The sequence below is a fragment of the Choloepus didactylus genome, chromosome 4, assembly GCF_015220235.1.
Source record: "Choloepus didactylus isolate mChoDid1 chromosome 4, mChoDid1.pri, whole genome shotgun sequence".
Lineage (NCBI taxonomy): Eukaryota > Metazoa > Chordata > Mammalia > Pilosa > Megalonychidae > Choloepus > Choloepus didactylus.
In genome coordinates, this window is record NC_051310.1 from 349,840 (window position 1) to 364,975 (window position 15,136).

General features: G+C 47.0%; 1 protein-coding gene across 1 annotated transcript; it reads right to left on the reverse strand.

The window, feature by feature from the left end:
• Positions 1-420: 420 nt before the first annotated feature.
• On the reverse strand, positions 421-1,355 carry LOC119530946 (olfactory receptor 13A1-like). The gene is given in 2 exon segments (XM_037831604.1): positions 421-1,208; positions 1,211-1,355. Coding segments are annotated over 2 exon segments (933 nt in total).
• Between the last annotated feature and the right edge of the window lie 13,781 nt (positions 1,356-15,136).

Sequence of the window (15,136 nt, forward strand, 5' to 3'; positions counted from 1 at the left end):
GAGCTCACCAACAGTTAGGGACATTAGGAAAAAGGTTATAACATAATGCCTGTGTGAGAAGACCTTTGACATTGTCCTGTGAACCTCAGAGCTGTTACCTAGATTGGAGTCCGGTACTGGTCTTACAATGATAATGAACATGCCACATTCTGCCCCTTTTTACTTTGCATTATCACATGATGCATGTTGCATTGCCAATGTTAATGCAAATATCTATGTGTTTAAACTCTGTATTGTTAAAAGTGAAACAGGTTTACAGGTCTCTGATAGGTCTCTCATTTGTGCTGGTCTAATCTCAAGAATGTCTAGAAACTGTTTCAATGGACTTAGTTTTTGTTTCCAATATAAAATGGCACCCAATGAATACACTTTAGGTTGTGGTACCTTAGAATTTAAATCTTCTCCAAGGCAGCGCTTATCTTAAATTATAGTTTTCCTGTCAACAATGTAAAGACTTTGTTGAGCTGTCCTGACATCCTTGTTCCTTAGTGTGTAGATGAGAGGGTTCAACGTTGGGCTCACTGTGGAATAAAGCACAGCCATGACCTTCCCCATCTCTGGGGAGTAGCTAGAGCCTGGGGTCAGGTACGTGTAGATGACCGTAGTGTAGTACATGGTGACCACAATGAGGTGGGAGGAGCAGGTGGAGAAGGCTCGCCGCTTCCCCTCGGCTGTACGAATCTTCAGGATGGTGGAGATGATGAAGCCGTAGGACACCATGGTGAGCACAAAATTCAACATGGCATAGAAGATGTCGGCCATTATTGTCATTATATCATTCAAATATGTGGAGTAACAGGAGAGCAGCGACACAGGGGGGATCTCGCAGAAAAAGTGGTCTATCACATTGGGCCCACAGAAAGTCAGCCGTAACAGCAGAACAATGTTGACTCCTTCACCCAGTATGCTGATGCCCCACACAGCTCCAGCCAGAGCGGCACACACCTGGGGGCCCATCATGGAGCCATAGTGCAGGGGCTGGCAGATGGCCACATAGCGATCATAGGCCATGGCAGTGAAGAGAAGCACCTCCACTGCAACGGACCATGACAGGAAGTACATCTGGATAATGCAGCCCCCATAGGAGATGGTCTTTTTCTCTGCCACCAGAATCTCAAGCATCTTAGGCAAAACAGTGCATGCACAGAAAACATCAAAATCAGCCAAGTTGACCAGGAAAAAGTACATGGGGGTATGGAGCCCAGGCTGAAGCTGATGGCCATCACGATGAAGGAGTTGCCACAGAGGGCCGTGGTGTAGAAGGCGAGGAAGATGATGAAGAACAGAACCCAGAGCTGTGGCGTTTCTGAGAAGCCCTGCAGGACAAATTCTGTCACCAGTGTTTGGTTACTCATGGCTGTTGACTAGTCTGGTCAGACTTTATTGATCTACAGTCAAGCTACAAAAAAGTGTTTTAAGTAGTGGTCAGTATAGGTAGGTCATGATTCCTTCATGTGATTGGTTCTTCCCAAATTTAAACTCATTACATACAACAATCACCCACTAACAATGGCTTCCAAGAAAACCTGTTGTGGGGTAAGTGTAGGAGGAAGCATTTAGCTCTGTTTCAATGCCTCGGCCATTACTTTTAGGCATCTCCCATTCTATCCATTCTCATTTCATCTTTCCATCATCCTTCTAATCCATTTTCCCATTCTCCTGTCTTACCTTCTATCACACTCTCATCTTCCATTTTCCTTTGTATCTTATCCATCCTTCCAGACAAAATCCCATATCATTCAATGACCACGTTCTGACATATACACTTCCCCCATCTACGTCTTTCCATACTGCAATGTTGATCTTCTCAGCGTGCAAATCTCAGTGAGCTGTGTGCCTGCTCAGGCCAGCCGTATCATGCGCTGCTCAGGAGAGGAAGGCTATAGTCTCCAGTGAGGCAGGTTTGCTTGCCTGCCAGTGTCCAGCCTGTCCTGTCCTCTCCCTGAGGTTCCCTCATGTTCCCTCTGCCTGGAACACATTCTTTCCTTTACCCCTCTGTATTCCATTAGCAACTGCCCCAGACTTGAGCTTATTCTTCAATGAGCAGCAGGATCCCTGCTGTCCCACCTGACATGGAGCTTGGGGCATGGGGCTCAGGAAGGGTGGTCTGCTTAGGAGGTAATGATGTGGATCCCAGGGATAGGGGAGTCCAGTGTTCAGGGTCATATGGAACCTGTGGGCTCAGGTGGAGAGGCCCCTCAAAACCAGAACCAGGCAGGGACAATGGTTCTCCAGATGCACACTCAAGATCAGAGATCCCTGATTCCTGGGAGCAGGAGGAGCTAATGCAGACCAAGGTGAGGGTCAAGAGCCTCACAGGATGGCAGATGAGCAAGGGGTTCCAAGGGTTTCCTAAAACTTTTGTTTCTGGTCTGCTCCCTATAGCCCAGTCTTTGAGAAGGACACATCCCACCTGATCAGGGCAGCACCAGGAGCTTGGCAGGGGCACCAGCCACCAAGCCAGGGATGTTAGAACAACTCTCTCCCATCATGTCCCTCAGTCATGGATCCCCGTGGTCTTCAGAATGGACATGAAACTCCTTGGCCCCCTGCACATGGTCCTGTAATAATTAGTCTGTGCTCCCCCTCCTGTATCCTCTCCTTGCTGTTCTTGAATAGAGATGAACTTTCCTCACTGCTCATCCCACCTGATTCTGTGTCAGCATTTCAGAAATGAGCACCACTGCAGATGCTTTTCAGCATTATATATTCACATTTGTTATGCAGGAAAGTAATCACAGAGAAAATCAGGACTGAGCACTGAAACTGACTTGTGCCCAAACCCCAGCCTTCTGCAAGGGGGTTTTTCAGAAATATGCACAAGTACCAAGAAGACAGACAAAGGTCCATGGAGTCTTTCCAATGGGACCCAGCAATGGACCTACACCAACCACAGACAAGTTGGACCTTCCAGACAATCTGCAAATTATTTCTGAGAAAAAGTGTAATTATTGCAGAATTATCTGTGTCATTTCTTGCTGAGTGGGAGAGTCTGCTTCTTCCATCTCAAGTCAGGTAACACTGACTGTTCAGCTTGAAAGGAGGTGTGGCGTGAGCCACAGACAATGTCGCTGTGTGTGTCAATTAAGTCTATACAAAGGCACCTTTTTAAGGGTTTCCTTCTACAAGGGTGAGTGTGTCATGATTCATATTGTTAACACTGCTTTAATTTTTACTTTGGCATCTGACAGCAAAAGGGCAAGCTTTTCCCAAGCTGACAGAGGCAACCCAACCTAGAGAAACATATCCCTGCTTGAAACATCAGGTGTGCACAGGTAACCAGCATTTAAATTCTGCCAACACCTAAGAGGCCTGCATGTTGTACGCATGCCCAGGGAGCAGGCTCTGAAATCAGCTCTGTTGACTGCTTTGGGCCAGGCTGTGATGTGGCATTACCAGGGACATTCTTAGAGGTATTATTAAACATTCTGTTCTCTTCATTCCACCTCAGGATGTGCACTCTGTTCCTTTTCCTTGTCACAAATGAGTGTAGCGGCAAGAATGAGCCATTTCCAACTTTCACCCCTCAGCTTGGAGAGGGCTGTGAGCCAGCAGGTCAGATGGGCAGAAAGCCCAAAGCCTGAGACTCCAAGATTAGCAGCAGATGCACACGTGGGTCATCCAGGAGCCCAACAGCACTGTGGATGCAGGAGGTCCCCAAGTTCTGCCCTCCTGCTGTCCCCAGAGGTCTGAACCCCGGAATGGCTGCTGGGTTGTCAGGAGTCTGATTGAGAGCTTTGATAAGGTGCAGTTTCTTAGACTCATATATTGCACGAAGGAGCAGGGATCAGTGGAGATCAGACCTGGCTCTTCTCATCATGTCCAGGGCAGAACCTGTGCACCACACTGATATCAAAACTAAGAACATGAACCTGGCCAAGAAGAAAAGCCCAAGTTTACTGCCACTGGGTGTTGGAGGGTATCAGGTCTTGGCATTTGTGGACAGCCACATCCTAGTGCCAATGCCCCACCCAAAACCAAGACCACAGAAAAAGTGCATCACGCAGAGAGAAATGGAAAGAATCTCACACCTGTCCCCAACCTGTCTCCCATGGTCAGAGAAAGGCCTCTTTCCACAGGGTCAGAAAATGTTGAAATGTGAGCAGCACTTACCTCTGAAGATAGCAGAGCTGGCCTCTGCATTCTTGAGGGGGGGGGGGGATACTGCGGAATCAGCTGGATCCTGGAGAGAGTCATATGGACCTTGAAGTTTCTGCTCCTGCCCTGCCTGCCCCCCACCACCTTTCCCCAATCCCACCTGGCCCCTGCATTGACTGGGCACCTTAGCACTGACCAGGCTCCAAGCTGCTTCAGAGCCCATGGGGCTCACAGTCCATGGGCCATAAAGTCCTAAATCCTTCTTCCCCTTTCCCTGAAATGACTTTTCTATTAACATTGAAAGTAATTAAAACTCAGCCCCAGTACTCAGAAATGCTGAATGATAATAACTATTTTTCAAATAAACAGGATTTTATGAGCTAATTCTTTCAGGACTTCTTTCCTCTTTAGACACTATTATCCAGGATTGTTTTGGCTGCATTTTTCTAAAAATATACTCTTTAACAATACCAAGAGGAAAAGGTCAGTGATCACTCCTAATACATAGCAGTTTAAAGGTGATGAACAGCAGAAGGTCTCTTTGAAATCCTGGGACCACTGCAGATGGACCGTGGACCCTGTGCCCATGGATCCATCACCCTTGCCTCAGCTCAGAAGAAACAAGCATCCTTCCCAGGTCCTCACCCAAGCAGGGCCGCAGGGGGCTGAGCATGCAGGGTCCCTGATGGCTCCTGGGCTGTGTGCAGCCTGGTTTTATCAGAGGAAGCTTTGCTGGTGTCTTCACCGTGTGAGTCATTAGCCCCCTGGGAAGCCAGTGCACAGTCCCAGCACTTAGAAGCATCAGAAGGAGCCTCAGGGGACCTGGCCCTGGCAGGTGACCCACGGGGCATCCCCAGGCATCAGCATGGAGGGAGGTGAGCACGCACCATGGGCTGAGGGCTACAGCCTCAGCTTCCACCCGGGCTTCAGCCCCAAGTGCAGGAAAGGGGAAGGCTTTGGTGATGGTTCTGTCTTCCTCAAGGTTTGGCAGCCACTCCCTCCAGGGGCCCTGGGTGGGCCTTCACCACATGACCCACTCCAGGTGCAAGACTCCAGGTGCTGTTTCCTTCATGGAAACTCAAAGCTGGGAAAATGTAGCTACCTGGAAATAATGAAGCTGTGTCCCACCTTATATGTGAGACAGGTAAGGCCAGAGAGAGGAGGGATTTTTCCACAGAAAGTTGTTTATTCAGAGGTGGGTTGGAACTAGCAGTGCTGAATCAAGGCTTGTAGGTTGGGAAGGTTACCCTGGAGAGAAAAATAGTTCAAAGAGAAATAGGAACCACTAGTCCTTCCATAGCTGACAGGGGCCCTGGGAATAGGGGAGGGGAAGGAGGAGAGAAAGGGGTTGCATGGCAGGCTGATTACAACAATAATGTCGGTGGCGCTCACTCAGATTGAGCATTTCCTGTGCCTGATTCTCCTCCGGACACTTTTCTCTTATTACAATAAATCTGTGGGTACAAACTCACCCCCAGTTACTGAGAAAGAAAGTTCTACAGAGCTCGTGGGCTTTCCTGCATGCCTCAGAGGGGTCGCTCTGGAAGGCGAGTGGCCTTCAGGGACATCCTTGGCCTGCCCCTCCCCTGGGATTTAACGGGACCCAGCTCTGGCCACTGAGTCCTGGCTCTGCTGCTCACTTGGTGCAGTCACAGCCTCCTGCTGGGTCCGCTCCTTCTCAGGCTCTTTGTGGACCTCGCTCACCCCCACCTCCACCCCTCTGCTTGGCCCAGGCCCCTGTCTCCTCCCCACAGCCCTGGGAGACTCGTCCTCTCTCCACTTTCACTGAATCACTTTGCTGACCGACCTTCCGTCTCTATCTTCTCTCCCTCCCTCCCTCCATCTCTCCCTTTCCTCTACAAAGAACTGAATGGCCAGAGCTACTGCTTTCCTTTCCCCTCCAGCACTTGACCAGGAATATTCCACAGAGGTGGGGAACTGGCAGCCTCCTGTGGGAGACAGAGTTAAGAAGAGTGAGGTTTCCCGGGCTCGTGAGTTCACACATGTGCCTGGATCTCCTTGTTCATAAAGCACGTAAAGCATGGTGACAGTGACTACTTCATAGGGCTGCTGTGCTGTTTAATTAGCCTCTGTGTGTGGACACCTGACCCAGTGCTGTGGTTGGTATTCAGGGAGGGTGAGTGGGCAGCTTGGGGGTGGGTGTGCCAAGCAGCTGGACAGTCAGGCTTGGGGACAGAAGGTTGGAGTCCCAGCTGCTTCTCCTGCATGCTTCTCATGTCCTCAACCTCGTGGGACTGGCCTGCAGAGCTCGTGGGCATGGTTCCCTTCAGGCTGGCCCTCCCTGGTCCCACCCTGTCCACTCCTCCCTGGTCTCAGCTGCCAGCTGCCTGCCTCCTGCTCTGCTGGAGCCCAGCCCCTTCTCAGGAGCTCCACTCTACCCCTGCCCTCTTTCAGGCATCTTTACTTTGCCCACCTTGCTCACTCCTTCCCACAGTTTTCTCATTTCAAGCAAATAAAAAGGCAGAGCAATCCCTTCCTGGAGGCCGTGTTCCCTTCACAGCCCAGCATGTTGGAGGGTTGTCCTACAGGGACCCTCACTGGCTCAGCTGCAGGTCACCCGTCACTCTAACCTGATCCTCTTGTGCCTCATCCCTCTGCAGATTCCCCAATGAGCTTCACTTCACCAAATCCAAATACCTCTCAGTCTTCACCCTGCCTTTTCCTCAAGCGGCCTTCGGAACAGCAGACACCCTGAACCCCTTCTGGAAATGCCTCTCCCTTGTTCCTGGGCCAGCTCTTCCTCTCCCCTTGAACCTGCTGGAGCTCTGAGGACTGGTCTCGGCCTCTGCTCTGGTCACTGCCTCTTCCCAGGACTTCCTATTGGCTCCCAAGACATGCATCTCTGCGGTCGCAGTTGATTCGTCTGGGGGGGGGGGAGGTGGCGGCCGGTTACCAAATCCTAGGCTCTCAGGATTGCTCCGAGGGTACCGGCGGCGGGGGCTCTTTCCCGGAGGCGAGGGCGAGGCGGGGGACTTGGCCAGGTCCCCGGCGGGGTGGCGTGCAAAGTATGGAGGGCGGCGAGAAAGGAACAGGCGGGACACGTTTCTTTTTAGGGTGAAGAAACCAAGAGAGAGAGAGTTTATTAGGGGAGAGTACAAGCTTATATCGGGCGTTTAGAGGGCGGGGTAGCTGTAGAGGTTAAAGGCTTCGATTGGTTTTGAGAGGGCGCGGAGGTTGATTGAAAAGGGGCGAGAGTTGCTCCGGTAACGGTGTCTGGCAACAATGTATGCGCACTGGTGGTGATGGGAGTTGCACCGGCAACGGGGAGTGTCCGGGCAAGATAAGGGGGTGGGGAAAAGGCGGTTCCCTCCAGCAAGCCTCCCCTAACAGTGGTATTTTGGGTGAGGAAATGGGGCCTGCCTCCGGCCTCACTTTCCCAGGCCCGGGGGCTGCGGAGGGCGCTGTTGCCCGTGCCCACCACCCTCCCCAGGGGCTGATCAGGTCCCCCAGCCCAGGCCCGCCAAGTCGAAGCACGTAATCAGTGTCCTGCACATCTCCGACCCCAGGTTCAGCCCTTTCTTCAAGGGCAGCTCACACCCAACCTGCCTGAATTGGGCTCCCACCTTTCACAGGCTTTCCCTGCCCCTGCTCTGGCCTTCTCACCTCTGCGAGCTGCATTTCCACATTTCCACAGCCTCCCACGCATGTGTGGACTCTGTGTCTTCCCATCCCGGCACGTTGCCCCCAAAGGCCCGAGTCTCCAACCCACCAACACATGTGTCCAAAGCACCGTCATTTCCTCTTGAGCAAAGGCCCCTAGCTGACCTTCCCCACCCTGCCCTCTGCTGCTGCCAGGTGTGCCTGAGACTTCACCGTCTGTGGCTGGTTCCCACTGCTGTCAGGATAACGTTCAAGACCTGTAACTGTGCACAGGCTGAGGGGCTGAGCCCCGCCCCAACCCCTGAAGCTGCGGCTCCTGCCCGCTCCCCACTCTCTGCATGTTGCTGGGGCTCCTCACACTTGGGCTATGCCTGGAATATGCTCCCCGGCTCTTTGTCCCAGTGAGTGGTGGGGTTTCTCGGATGTGCAGCCCCAAGTACCAAGCCTTTTATTTCACAGCACTTATCAGGGCTGTAAGTACACCACAACTTCTGTGATTTTTGGGCTATTGCTTAAAGTCCACAGCCCCTCCCACTATGGTAAAACCCATGAGGGAAGGAGCTGTATCTAGAATAGTTAACAATCAGCCAGCAGAGTACAGGGAACTTCCTGGGCATGCAATGTACATTTGTGGGGGAGGACAGGAATGGGAAGGCGGTGTGGGGGGGCCAGATAGGGAGAGTGGGGAGCATCTGTAGACATCTGAAGACACGGTGCCCACACCACAGAGAGGCCGTAAGTGTTGGTGAGGAAATACGTGCAGGTCATTTAGCAGCACAGCATTGCTTGGGGCAAGACTCAACATGCAGTTGCCATTGCTGCCGTTATAATATATTATAGTTTCCCTGATGGGAAGATGCCAGAGCCCAGCTGCTCAAACCTCACAAGCCCAATGACAGGCTCTGCCTCACTTCTGCCGGAGACTTCGATGTCCCTGCTTTCCCCAGGTGCACATTGTAGATTTGGAGATAGCTGACCATGTTTAGATTGAAATCCTAGGCTACTGCTGTTTTATTGCTGTCATAGCAGGTTTAAATAGACTTTATTTAAGGCCACACAAAGCCAAAACTGTCAGGGAACTGTGTGGTTCTCACCAAGGTAGCCCCAGCTTCAGAGCTTCTGGTCCAGACAGGCTCCTTGACACTCAATCCTTGCCCGTGGCTGGTGCCTGGTGCAGCCAGGGAACTCGGGGCATCTTGGTGGACCTGGTTGTGTAGATGGAAATCAGAAGTTGAGGTACAGAGAAGTGAAACCCCACAGAACCTGATTAAACCTGCACATAGCCAGCATGTTTTCCATGGGGTGTGCACAAGGACATACAGGAGTTTTGTGAAACTCAGCTCTGTGTCCCACACAGCGGAGGTCCTGGGCCTGCCCATGGGGTCACAGGGCCCTGCCCTGACTCTCCAGCCAGATGGGCTGGCCTGGCCTCTATGTAGAGCCCCATGCACTGTGGTTTATCTCCCTCTGTCTACAAAGGCAGCAGATGAATGTGGCCTTTGCCAAATTTCCCCTATGGGCCAGAATGGGGCCCCTACTTGCTGGGACATGGCTGAGAAGGGCAGCTTTCAAGCTTATTGCAAGCAGCTGGCCTAGACAGATCTTTAACCCCACAGTGCCACCAGCAGAGCTCAACCAGTGCAGCCCCACATGCTGTCTGCTGTGTCCCCACCCTGGGCAATCAGTGGGGTAGGGAGTGGAGAGGATGCTTCTTACATTCTCATGAGTAGCCCCGAATAGGAGACAGAGGATGTAGAATGTGCAAGCCCTGCTGACATGTTCCAGAGGATGTAGAATGTGCAAGCCCCCCTGACATGTTTCAGAGAAGGGCAATGAGGAGAGGACTTTCTTGAGTAACACAGAGACAGTGTGGCCACATGCCCAGGTCACACAGAGAATATGGGTCCACATGCCTGGGTCAGTGGAGACTATGGGTACATGCTGGGGTCATATGGAGAATACAGGTCCATGCACCTTGATCACAGAGAGAACAGGGGTCCACACACCTGGGTCACATGGAGAACATGGGTCCACTTGCCTCGGTCACATGAAGAACATGGGTCCACACCTGTCGGTCACACAGAGAACACCGGCAAGGTTCTCAGCAGAGCAACTCTGGAGAAGTGGGAGAAAGTGACATCACCGGTGGAATCCAGTGAATTTCAATTCATCCCTCACTACATCTAATGACCAAGGCCCACTGGCTGGGCCTCCAGGGCAGCACATCCATGTCTTAGCCTCAGGGATTCGGGTGCCATCTGGATTAAGCCTTTCTGTCATAAGTGGTGAAGTTGAGGCACACACAGTGAGTGGGTCATGGTGTAGGACCAGGGCTGGGCCTCCTGACCACTCAGCACAGCTCAAGCCCTGGCTCCAGGCAGGAGGTACTTACTCTCCACAGCCTGTGTGGCCTCAGCAGACCTGGTGGGCTGTGTGCCTGACCCTCTGGGGAAGGAATACTGAGCTTTACATCAACTGAGAAGCACTGCTCACATTGTGGGTGGGCCTGAGAGTGGCTGTCATGTATTAACTTCCCTCCACAAAAGCCGATAAAGAGAAAAGGCATGCCCACTCCCAGGGAGAAACAAAAAGATGTGCCCCACACTCTACAGTCCTGACCAAGATGTCTGGTTTTAACAAGTCACTATGAGGCATATGAAGAGAGATTCTTTCCAATAGCACACTCCCATGGGGCAAATCAATTATTGGAACCTAAGATATGGTGCAGATGTTGCAGTTATCTGACAGGGAATTTAGATTAACCATGGTTACTATGTAAGAGCCTCTAATGCAAAGATGGAAAACAAGCAAGATCAGACAGGAAATTTCAGCAGAGAGATGAAAATTGTAAGTAATAACCAAATAGAAATGCTAGAAAACAAATACAGAACACTTAACAGAGACAAAGTATGCCTTTAACAGGCCTATCATAGAATTAGCACAACTAAGAAAAGAATGAGTGACTTTGAAGATACTCAAAGTGAAACAAAAAAAAGAGCAAAACAAGAAGAAGGGAGGGAAATAACAAATAGTTTAACACATTTGCAATGGCAATCAGAGATAGGGAGAAAGAAGGGGAGGAGGGGGAGAGAGAAAGAGAAGAGAAGAGAGGACAGGCAGAAGAAATATTTGAAGAATAATGGCTGAGAATTTTCCAAAATTAATGACAGAACCAACCCACAGATCCAGGAATCTCAAAGAACACTAAGTAGTAAAAATAATAATAAAAATAATAAATAATAAACCTAGGCATATCATACTCAAACTATTGAAAGTCAAAGATAATGAAAAAATCTTGACGACCAAAAAAGGGACATATTTCATACAGAGGAACAAAGATAAGAATTATCAAAGACTTCTCATTAGAATCCACCAAAACTGGAAATATGTGGAGACATGTTTCCAGTGTGTCGATTTTTAAAAAAAGTTGCTAACCCAGAATTATTTACCCAGTGAATATGTCTTTCAAAAATGGAGAACAGCAGTATGATTTCTGCAGTAGGGGAGTAAGTCCTAGAAAACAGAGGTTTTCTGGATGCCAGTGGCCTTTCTCCAGTGAAGGTGCCCTTTGTTGATGCTTTACCTTGTTACACCTTATGGCCTTAAGACTGTAACTTTGTAACAAAATAACCCTCCTTTATAAAAGCCAATCCATTTCTGGTGTTTTGCAAAAGAGCAACATTAGCAAACCAGAACATCTGGGAATGTCTCAATCTCTCTCTCTCGTTTTTGGAAGAAAGTGCTGCTGAATATAAAATTGGTTGACAATTGTTTTCTTTCAGCACTTTAAATATTTCTAACACTGTCTTCTTGCATCTTTGGTTTCTGTTGAGAAATCGGAACTTAATCTTCTTGGCATTCCCTTGTACACAACTCATTGCTTTTCTCTTGAAGCTTTTGGGACTCTCTCCTTTTCCTTGGCACTGGACAATTTGAATACTATGTATCTGAGCATGACCCTCTTTGAGTTTGTCCTGTTTGGGGTTCATTGGTATTCCTGAATGTGCATGTTTCATGTCTTTGGCTAAATTGGGAAGTTTTCTGCCATTATTTCTTTGAATATTCCTTCTGGCCCTTTCTCTCTTCTCTTTCTAGGACTCCCATAATGTTTATATTGGGATGCTTGGTGGTGTCCCACAGATCTCTTGGGCTCTGTTCATTATTTTGTGGTAGCATCTTCAAGTACTAAAAGAAAAAAATAAACCATGGAATTCTATACCCAGCAAAAATATCTTGCAAAAATGAGGGTTAAGCAACCACCTTAAGTATTAACAGTCAAAAGACCTGAATTAAAAGGATGAGACATTTTGAATAAAAAATAGATCTTAACTATATACTTCCTGCAAATAAGTACCCTTCAAATAAAAGGACCTAAGTAGGTTAACAGTAAAGGTGTGGAAAAATATATCAGACTAACAATAGTCAAGAGAAAGTAGTAATACTTTTTTTAAATATCAGAGGAAGTTGTTTTCAGAGTAGAGAAAATTACCTGGATAAAGAAGGTAATTTCATAGTAAAAGAGGTCAATTCACCAAGAACACATAAAAATCCTAAATGTTAAAAACCTAATAGCAGAGGTTCAAAATACATGATCTAAAAATTGATAAAACTGCTGGGAAAAATAGAAACACTGAAAATTATAGTAGGATACTTCACTATCCCTCTGCCCATAATTGATAGAACTAGTAGACAGAAAATTAGCAAGGATACAGTAGACTTGAACAACACAATCACCAATTTGAATTCATTGACATAAACAGTAAACTTCACCCAATTACAACAGAATATACATTCTTTTCAAGTGCACACACAACATTTACCAAGAAAGACTGAAACTAGACCATAAAATAAGTCTTACAAAATTTAAATGGATTGAAATTATACAAAGTATGTTCCTTGCAATAATGGAAATAAATTAGAAATCAACAACATAGAGATATCTGAAAAATATTCAAGTATCTGGAAACTGAGAAGCACACTTCTAAATAGTGCATGGGTCAAATGAGAAATTAGCACTGTGAACTTAATAAAAATGAAATCGCATGATATCAGAATTTGTGGGATGCCACTGAGGCAGTACATAAGGGGATGTTTATAGCACTACATCTGATAGCAGAGAAGAAGGTCAACAGGGGCCAGATGATGTGGCATTTCTAACTTCATCCATGAGCAGTAGGAAGCTACTCAGTGACTGTAAGCAAGGGAATCACAAAATTAGTTTTAAGTTTTTAAAACATTTCTGTGTAACACCAAATGTTTGTGTGGATGTTGCTGATGGGACTCTGAAAGGGTACAACCATGTTGGAATAAAGACTGATACTTTCTGATAAAAGCAAACATAAAAACACCCTAGGACCCATCAGTTATGCTCCTAGTAATTAACACAAGAGAAACAAAAATACATTTGGGAAGGACTTGTACACAATGTTCACAGCAGCTTTATTTATAATAACCCAAAGTTAGAAGCAACACAAATGTCCATTAATATATGAATTGATAAATAAAAAGTGGTAAATTCATACAATGAGACACTAATAAAAAAGGACAAACTAATGATAGAGACAACAAAATGAATGGTTCTCAAAACTAATGTATTAAGTGAAACAGGCCTCATGTACTCTGTAATTCCATTTATATGAAGTTCTAGAACATGCAAAATTGATCTGTGGTAGAAAAAATTAGAATAGTGATTTCATCAAGGTGGGGGCAGGGGTTGAACAGAAAAGGACAAAAGGGAACCTTCTAGGATGAGTTACATTCTACATCTTGATTAGGTTTTGGGTCACACAGCTGTGTGCAGTTGTTGAAATTCAGAAAATATGCACTTTATTTATGTATTTCAGTATTAGCAAATTTTGCCTAAAAAGGAATTTTAAATAAATGATGAACACTAATTAATGATGCAAGCTGAAATACTTAAGGAAAATCTTACTGATGTTTGCAACTTGCTTTGAAATGCATAAAAGCAAGATGAATTGATTTTGGAGAAGTAATAGACAAAATGTAGAAGCAAGTTAATGGTAGCATTTAGATAATTGGCACATGAATGTTCACTGTAAAATTCTTTCAAATTTGCTATATGCTTGAAACACTCCTTTGTAAATGTGAAGATTAGAACTCTGGATACAGGAAAGAAAACAAACCTTGGAAAGTCAAGAAAAGATGTAGGAAGACCAAGTGTCAGATGTTGAGTTATCCACTAGGGATGCCACGGCATCTTCGGATGAATGATAGAGGAGGGAAAAACATTCAGATTCAATCAGTGGGAACTGAGGATACCCTGGACATGGCTAGGAAGGAGGATCAAAAAATTTTCAGTAATTTAACTCTGACAACTAGAGGGGCTGATGAAACTGAAGATCATGCAATTACAATTGAATGAAATCCCCGAACACTTCCAAGTACTATGTTAGTTAGGCAGTTACATCAATGGGTCTGCGGACTGGAAATGAGGTGTGAAGTGTGCTCTAAATTTAAGCACCACTGGCAAATAATGATAAATGCAGATGGAAGCATGAATGCGATTACCAAAAGAAGAAAGGAGAGTCCAGGCTGAAATTGTGAAAAACGAAAAGATTTAGAGGCTAGATGAAAAGAATAAGACTAATAATAACAATAATAATGATGATGATGGAAAGACATTGAGAAGAGTCTGAATGCCTTAAAAATAATGTTGAAGCTTTGGTCAAAACTAAGGTTCCAAAAACAACTCTCTCCTGTGACGGTGAAACTTTTTGGTTAAAGAATGACAGTGCTCTTTGGTGAAAGGAAAAATATATAAAAATACACCTGTTTCCACAGGTATCTAAAACAGAGGGCCCTCTGATGCCATGTCTCATCATCTTCATGGGGTTGACACTCTGGAACCTCCTTGATACGGTGAAGAGCTGTGTTTCTTGTCTCTTGCACAACCTCTGGACAAGCAGTGTTGAACTGGAGGAGAAGTGGGTACCAGATGAAGTTCTCAAGATATTGAGAAACTCCAGTAAAAATGCACCAAGCAGTGAGCCTAAAGGACCTCACTCCAGAACCCAAGACCCCACTCTGAAAGAGGGAGTGGCCCATGGTGGCCGAATGTGAAGGACACAACCTTGTCCCTGGTGCTCATGAATCGGTGAAAACGTCAGGAGGTCCTGGAGTTAGGATGCACAGGATGTGCCTTCCTGTGTCTCCTGCTGTTCCCCCTGGACACTGGCTCTCCCATGTTTCCCCTTCATATCCTGCTCCCCTGAAGCCTGAGAGTATCCACAGTTAGTTCTTTGGAAAGTTTAAAGTTCCCCATAAAGTTCATCCAGTTCCCATTGGCAGAGGACACTGTTTATAAATCTATCACATGAAATACCTTCCATCCTTTAGATACCCAAAGTCTGGTTTTTGAAGCTATATTAATTTCAAAATTACACTTGACCATTTCCTT